This window comes from Limulus polyphemus, unplaced genomic scaffold (genome assembly GCF_000517525.1).
Source record: "Limulus polyphemus unplaced genomic scaffold, Limulus_polyphemus-2.1.2 Scaffold5301, whole genome shotgun sequence".
Classification (NCBI taxonomy): Eukaryota; Metazoa; Arthropoda; class Merostomata; order Xiphosura; family Limulidae; genus Limulus; species Limulus polyphemus.
This window is the reverse complement of record NW_013670911.1, coordinates 51,695-60,283: the sequence shown is the minus strand read 5'-3', so window position 1 is coordinate 60,283 and position 8,589 is coordinate 51,695. Positions and strand designations below refer to the sequence as shown.

General features: G+C 34.5%; 1 protein-coding gene and 1 long non-coding RNA gene across 3 annotated transcripts in view; one reads left to right on the top strand and one right to left on the bottom strand.

The window, feature by feature from the left end:
• Positions 1-6,613, top strand: part of LOC111089123 — an 18,369-nt gene extending 11,756 nt beyond the window's left edge. The window contains exon 5 of the long non-coding RNA XR_002613456.1: positions 6,483-6,613. This is a non-coding gene — a long non-coding RNA (uncharacterized LOC111089123). The remainder of the gene's footprint in view (positions 1-6,482) is intronic.
• The window catches only part of LOC106472401 (polypeptide N-acetylgalactosaminyltransferase 11-like), a 20,588-nt gene continuing 12,515 nt past the window's right edge, over positions 517-8,589 (bottom strand). For both annotated transcript variants that reach the window (XM_013933045.2, XM_022400979.1), the window contains 5 exons: positions 7,556-7,708; positions 6,376-6,630; positions 4,187-4,288; positions 2,740-2,871; positions 517-977 (listed from right to left, as the gene is read on the bottom strand). In XM_013933045.2, the coding sequence (XP_013788499.1) occupies positions 843-977; positions 2,740-2,871; positions 4,187-4,288; positions 6,376-6,630; positions 7,556-7,708 (777 nt within the window). In that variant the 3' untranslated portion in view covers positions 517-842. The remainder of the gene's footprint in view (positions 978-2,739; positions 2,872-4,186; positions 4,289-6,375; positions 6,631-7,555; positions 7,709-8,589) is intronic.

The window sequence follows — 8,589 nt, the reverse complement described above, 5'->3', positions numbered from 1 at the left end:
AACTGGTGTCTTGTCATGGTGTGGGAACAAGTTTGGACAACTGGTGTCTTGTCATGGTGTGGGAACAAGTTTGGACAACTGGTGTCTTGTCATGGTGTGGGATCAAGTTTGGACAACTGGTGTCTTGTCATGGTGTGGGATCAAGTTTGGACAACTGGTGTCTTGTCATGGTGTGGGAACAAGTTTGGACAACTGGTGTCTTGTCATGGTGTGGGATCAAGTTTGGACAGCTGGTGTCTTGTGCTGGTGTGGGATCAAGTTTGGACAGCTGGTGTCTTGTGCTGGTGTGGGATCAAGCTTGTACAACTGATCACTCATGACTGGTGTCTTCCAAGACTAAATGGGCTACAATCCTGCAGCCCAAGTTTTCTGACCTCATTTGTAAGTGAAGGGTGGATCAAAGAAATAAGGAACACCGAGTTCATTGTCTCCTTACTTACGAGAAAGCAGTGACAACACAAAAGAAGATGAATTACCGATGCTCGTGAAAGAGAACATTTTAGAAAGTACTATAGATTAGTTGAGTTAAAGCTACTTTTAATTCAGCCAGTTTAGAGAACAGTTTCAACATTTCTGAATTTTATCAATAAAAGCTCATTACAAACAAAGAATTACTTGCGATTCTTTTGAAAAATACGGAACAGTTTTCTTTCTTTTGACATGCTGACAAAAAATAAGATATTCTATTTTGGGAAACAAAAAACACTTCTGATGGTGAGAATAGAAACACCATTTTCTCTTTCTGCTAGTAAATTATAAGCATTTTTCTGAAGACAAAAGTACTTAAATATGTAAAGGAATTATCATAGTCTTAGAAACAGAAAGATGGAAGCACCTGTCTATTATCTATGAAATAAAAGGTTCCATTTCTTAACGTTCTGAATCTCACAGATTTCCATAATAAGATGTTCACCAGAATTTTCCTCCTTCACTCCCAAACACAAGCCAGCTGCCATGTTGTAAAATGGAGTGTTTAGCTGTAAACATAGAAATGTTAAAATCAAATAATAATTAGGCAGTTCAAAGAGAAACATTAAAAAAAAAAAGGAAATATCAAACTAAGTGTATCAAGGGTTATTACAAAATACTATTGCCCGGCATGGCCAGGTGGTTAGGGTGCTCGACTCGCAATCTGAGGGTCGTGGGTTTGAATCCCTGTCACACCAAACATGCTCGCCCTTTCAGCCATGGGGGCATTATAATGTGATGGTAAATCCCACTATTCTTTGGTAAAAGAGTTGGCGGTGGGTGGTGATGACTAGCTACCTTCCCTCTAGTCTTACACTGCTAAATTAGTGACGGCTAGCACAGATAGCCCTCGTGTAGCTTTGTGCGAAATTCAAAAAAACAAAAAATACTACTTAATAATCTATATATTTTCTAAATAATTTTGCATTTATGGCAAAGCTACTAAGACTGTCTGTAACCATCTATAATTTTGAATGACTAGCCAACAGGAAAACAACCAGTCAGCAGGATGATACTATCCATACTAAGGGACTGAATGTTACTCTTATAATGCATCCACAGCTTAAAGTACATAGAATAATTTGTGGTACGATATGGATTCAAAATGGGATTGCCAACTCCAAAATACACAGCTCTACCAAGCTGCAATGCAAGTTCAATTATTAACTGCAGGTGGCAGTGTTAATTTTTAAAGCAAAGTGGAAATAGAACTGCACAAATACAAAAATTGTAAAGCAGACAGTCATAAATAGAATGGGTTGTAATTATATTTTAGCTTGTTCACTACACTGAAGTTATTATTCTTTAAGTTACACAGTGTGCCCACTGCAGTTTGGAATTTCACACAAAGCTACTCGAGAGCTATCTACACTAGTCCTCCTTAAGTTAGTAGCGATAGACTAGAGGGAAGGCAGCAAGTCGACACCACTACTTTTTACCAACAAGCAGTGGGATTGATCATCGCATAATAACACCCCTACAACTGAAATGGCAACTGTGTTAGGTGGCGGGGATTTGAACCTGCAGCTTGTGAGTCGAGCACCATAACCACCAGGCCACCCACTACAGAGATCAAATCCAAAATTTTAGCATTTTAAGGAGAGAAACATTGTAATTCTACCAAAATAAATTTATTGGATAAAACCTTGAAGGTGGTTCAGCAGGCTATTTTACGTTTACTATGGGTAAGGTAAAAGAATAAGTGAAAATTTGTTTTACTGTCACACATAACTTCATGTTGCCATTCAGTAAATGTAAGTATAACATTTTTTGGAGTTTCCCTAAAATACAAACATTGTTATTCATAAACCTACTTTACAGTAATAGTAAGAAATATAAACAAGACAAAATTTGCATGTAACTGTGAAAAATATAAATTATGATACGATGACTCATTATGTTACACCTTCAATGACAAATTTTTTTCGTTTTTTTGTAACAGATGTCCAAAAAAGCAGTATTCTGATTCGTCAATCAGAAACCATCTAGATGAATCATTATGTTACACCTTCAATGACAAATTTTTTTCCGTTTTTTTGTAACAGATGTCCAAAAAAGCAGTATTCTGATTCGTCAATCAGAAACCATGTAGATGAATCTTTATGTTACACCTTCAATGACAATTTTTTTTCGTTTTTTTTGTAACATATGTCCAAAAAAACAGTATTCTGATTCACCAATCAGAAACGTAAACTTAATCTTTCTTAGTTTATTTATTATACTGGATGAACAATTTGAAATTCACAAATTTAAATAATAATGTTTACATACATCACTGGAATGTCTCCAATCTTGGGTTCCACCCATTTCGTGACACTTTGCTAAACGAGGATATCTTTCTTTAGCATCTAAACAGAGAAGCTCGGCCAGTCGAAGGTCATTCTTCTCAGTCTCGTGCCATATCTGCAGTCGCACAATATTTTCAGTTACTCAGAATAATTCACATAATAAAAATATTTCATTTTAACACTATCTGTGAGTCAACAAGACCGAATTTGGGGGATTGGGTGGGCTAAGGAGGGATGTTAGTTGCCAGTATCCAACCAAGAAAATGTGCTCCTAAAAAAAAAGAAGCTTGATCTGTTAACTTAAAAAAAATATATATTTTATTGCCTCTCAATAGAATTCAGCCACAAAGATGCAGAGATTAGGAGTTTGACTGGATTGTGTTTCTCTTTCACAAAATAGCAGAAGTGTTCAGGAAGTTATTACACTTAGTCACCTTACAGTGACAAGTAAGCTTTTTTGAGCCTTCCAGAGCCACCTCTATCATAAGAACTTTTAAAAACTATAGAAAAAATGGCTCTTTTGAGCTGAGAAACCAGATCAACATGCACAGTCCCGTGTTTTGCACAGGATATGGATTGTGGTATGGGTTTTTACTCCATGACAGTCTAGAAACTAGTGCAAATTTAGCCATGTTGGTGGGGAAATCAGATTCCAGACATCACTAGGAACTCAAACCTTTATTCAAAAGTTGAAAATAAAAGAAGAAAAGTACCAGAAAGTTTTGTTTGGGAATCAACCCACCAAATGTGTCTCCCCAACTCACACCGGGTGTTAAATCTACAGAACACAGAAACACATCAGAAAACAAATTTTTAAAAAACATTGAAAGTTGTGTTAACAGATAGACTTACATAAGTGCCAAAACCCAGTGGTTTTATAAAAGTAGCCAATTATTTTCAATTTACAAATACAAACATATGTATTATTTTATTCCAATAACTATTAAGTAAATGTAACAATATAGTTTAAAAGTACAGTGATCACAATGTTCTAGATCAACATAAGCATAACTTTTATGGCAGTAATGTACAGAACTACCAACAGATGGTGCTCAAGTATAAGTATTTATCTTGATGAAATGAAAGAAACATTTTCATAATCAACATGTTTATGGTACAGTAAATCTTCAAACATGGCACATCAATAATCAAAATAACTTTTTCAAACAATAAAAAACAACACTAATACAATATAAATTAACCAATGTAAACAAGGCACATACTAAATAGCCATAATATTAAAAACACAACATTTTAAAAAGGAAAAATGTACAATCCTGAAATGCTAATATGTCAGAAATGCATCTTCGTCTGTTACTAGTTCACTGCTGAGTCTACTTAACTTAAAGAGTTCTATTAATTCTCTTCATTTTTCTCCATTTGGCTCATATGTTCAATATCTTCTACACAATCAACTTTTAACAACGTACCTGTCGTTTAGTACGAACACATTTCTGTAGTATCAGTAATGAACCCTTTGTGGTTAAGTCTTCTTCTGATTCAATGCAAAAGTTGGTTCCTGTCAATTGGATCTAAATTGGGAAACATATAAACATACTAAGAGAGCTAAAGCAATTTAATGAACTTATCTCGAAGGGAGAACAGCATTTCCAACCCTGTGATGAATATTAACTACATAAATTTAAAACCTCGGGTCAGTACAACCAAATGAGGAAATAAACTAAAGATCAACATTATTCAACGATTGAGTAGGCTGTAGTACAATCATTTTAAATCAGCAAATCATGTGACAATCACACTGATATGGTGGAACAGAATGTATCAGAAGTACATTTGACATTACTTGGCATTGTTAGGAAGGGTATATATATATATATATATATAACAATGCTTTCTAATGTAAAATATATATACACTTGGGCCATAAAGATGTGTTTATATTGAGGATTTACAAATTTCAAGACAGACATGTTGCTTCTACTCAACTTATAACACTAGAACTATCTAAAAAAAACAAAAACATGCAACAAATGATACCCCAGCAGTGATAAGTAAAGTGTGGCATCTCGTAACAGGCAAGAATCTATGAACACAAAGGTCAGTGGCTATAACTGTAGTCGTACCCCTAGCAACAGTACACAATAACTGTAGTCGTACCCCTAGAACAGTACACAATAACTGTAGTCGTACCCCTAGTAACAGTACACAATAACTGTAGTCGTACCCCTAGTAACAGTACATAATAACTGTAGTCGTACCCCTGGCAACAATACACAATACAATCAAGGGTTTCCATCTGAAAATGAGGGTATGGGTTTCCCAGGATATAGATTACAATGATACCTCCTGTTCAGATGTTGCATATAGTTTTCTGTTCAGACGTTGTATACTTCAAGCAGCTGGGGAATGAAATAAGTATTTATGCTGCATACTTCAAGCAGATGAGGAATGAAAGTATTTATGTTCCATACTTCAAGCAGCTGGGGAATGAAATAACTGCTTGAAGTATGCACATAAACTGGGGAATGAAATAAGTATTTATGTTGCATACTTCAAGCAGCTGGGGAATGAAATAAGTATTTATGTTGCATTCTTCAAGCAGCTGGGGAATGAAATAAGTATTTATATTCTTCCATACAAAGACATACCGGTAAGGCCTTGGATTTCAGGAAGATTGAAATAGGTGCTGGGAAACCATCATCCTCACACACTTTAGGGATTATGGAAAACACGTAGGAAGGATCAGTGTGCTTTGAACATGACAGCATTAGAAGAGATCCATTTGAAACAAAAATTACAATGCAGCCTATTGTCAAGATAAACATTCAGCACACAGAGCATAACCAGATGTGATGATATGGACTGTTACAATGTGGCTAAGTTTCAAAATAATTATAATAGAACGTACTCAATCCTCACATGTTGTAAATGTAAAATGCAGATGTTCAGCTCACAACATCCCAGATTCATACTATCTTTTACTGTCTGTCTCCCATTGTAAGAAGGTTTGGCCAGCATGATAGTACATACGCACTTGCTTACTTTATTAAGTTCACAGACTAAATTTTTGACAAAAAATACTTAAATTAAAGGTAGAATAAAAGCTGGTTACTCAGTACGGCCTAACCTCTAACCTCGCAAGAGATATATAATATCTACTACAGATCAGTAGGACTTCTTAATTTTGACAATATACATACAAGTTTTAAATCCTTAAAAGCAATTCAGCTCCTACATAGTAATGGTGAGAATAATAACAGACCCCCTTGCTCAGATCTTTTAAGGAATAAAAATCTATTTGAAATATTATCTGTATCATAAAAACAAACAGGAAACCTTATAATCCAAAGGTTATTGGGTTTTTTTGTTTTGTAATTTATATTTGACCCTGCATCGCTTCTTGGTATCAGGAATATAAAATTTATGATAAAGCTGCACGAAAATTAAATATTTTTCCACTATGGTTAAAACAGGAAAATTTTACTTGATAATTAGAAATTGTTCTATGTTTTTCCACTATGGTTAAAACAGGAAAATTTTACTTGATAATTAGAAATTGTTCTATATTTTTCCACTATGGCTAAAACAGGAAAATCTTACTTGATAATTAGAAATTGTTCTATATTTTCCTATTATGGTTAAAACAGGAAAATCTTACTTGATACTGAGAAATTGTTCTTGGTTTTGTCCTTTTTTTTCCAATAAACTTTCCTATTTTATGTGTTTTCTGTTTAACATGGTTTAATTTTTCCTTGTCTGTTTTAGGTGGCGGTGGAGGACCCAAATCGGGATACACATTTTTCAAATACCAATCAAACGACTTGCACCGAAGCTTTTCTCTAAGTTTTTTTCTTTCAGTTATGTCTCCGTAGTCTTTGTCTCTGACATCACCACGTGTTTGGAAGTAATATTCCTGAAAGATCACAGCATCATAAACATTATTTGTTTTTTACATGCTATCTACATTAGTAATCCATAATTTTGAACTAATACTCTAGAACGAAGATAGTTAGCCAACAGTAACTGTTGGTATACTCTAATACAGCAGTGGTATTTTACGGTCACTCTTATATGCATGCATAGTGGTGAAGTTAGGAGCCAAATTTTGCAGCAAGAAGACAAAAAGCATGGACCTTTGGATTCACGGTTCAGCATGCTAACCATTTTAACCATCTAGGGCTATTGTAGAGAGGTTTCCAAAACTATATATCAAGAAATTGGAACAAATTCTCTGTTAAACACATGGTGACTTTCATTCATATAATAGTAATAAAGATATTTACAAATAAAGTGATTGTTCTTAATTAATAAAATCATTACAATGTACTTACAACCTCAACATTTCTCACCTGGTATATATATTACCATCTGTCTGGATAATGTCTTAACCTTATGTCAGGTGGTCTTCTAAAATTCTACTGTAAAAACATCATTCTTACCTAAATGATTTCCTGCTTATCCACAAACAACCACAAAATCACCAGTTATTTATACCATTCAAAGTCAACATCATCACCACCACCACAAAAGAGAAATTCAATGATGACTGGAAACAGATTCTTTTTCTTACTCTAGGAAGTTTTAGAGAAGGCTTAAAAAATTAAGAATTTTAGGCCCACCAGCTATCAGTTACAAACAAAAGAGAAATTCAATGATGACTGGAAACAGATTTTTTTTTCTTACTCTAGGGAGTTTTAGAGAAGGCTTAAAAAATTAAGAATTTTAGGCCCACCAGCTATCAGTTACAAATTATTATACTTAAAGGCAACAGGTGTTCTTCAGTTCTCTTTCTATAAAAACAAAATTGAGCTTGAACTAGAAAACATCATTGTTCTTACTTTATATTTGTCCATCCATACGTGAGCAACACGCAGAGAATTCCTAGTCAACGTGTCCTCCCCAAATGGAGAGCCATACGGTCTTCTTCGTCGAAACACATGGCCTACTCTGGAGCAAGGGATTATCTCGAGCCGACCACCACACATCCAGATCTAGTGTGGAGGGATAATATAACTAAGGTTTTGTCTGTAGTCTTTCAATAACTCAGTTAACTAGATCTAAATAACAAATCCAATATGAGCTCTTAAGCCTACTTAGGTGTCAGTTACTATGAAACAGTACGATATCCATATTAGTAACCTAAAGGCATTAATTTTCTGCTTGTGTGCTGTAACCCTTAACAAGTGAAAAACAAACAAACTTCTGAGACTAATCAAACTCAGTTTACACAATATTCAGTGTTATCACCAACAAAGGTCCGTCAATGTGTTTAAATTTTATCATTAGAAAATAAACAAATGCTTTTGCTGCAAAATATAAATGTACCCATGATACTGTTTCCCAAGTTTGTTGAAGAGTTGAAAAATTTTACTCTTGATGAAATAATATGAAGATTAACTCGGAAATAGGAATAAGTGAGAAAAATATTATTTTATCTTTGATTTGTAAATAAGATCCAAATTCTCTACAAGTGATATATATTTTATCCTCGTGGAGGAGTGGACCTCACGGACACACTTTATGAAATCTCAGTAATCACTTATTTTAAAACAAGTTCTTATATTTCGGGTGTCCCTAAAAAAATCTAAAGGTGCAGTTGACAGCAGTTATTAATTAACTCAAACAGTCATGCTATTCACTTTAATAAAAAAGCATGAAACTAGGATATAAAAAGGACTTAAATACGGGAATGACAACAGGGTGTTTGTCATAGCTGTGAAAGTCTACAAACGGACTTAAATACGAGAATGACAACAGGGTGTTTGTCATAACTGCGAAAGTCTACAAACGGACTTAAATACGGGAATGACAACAGGGTGTTTGTCATAGCTGTGAAAGTCTACAAACGGACTTAAATACGAGAATGACAACA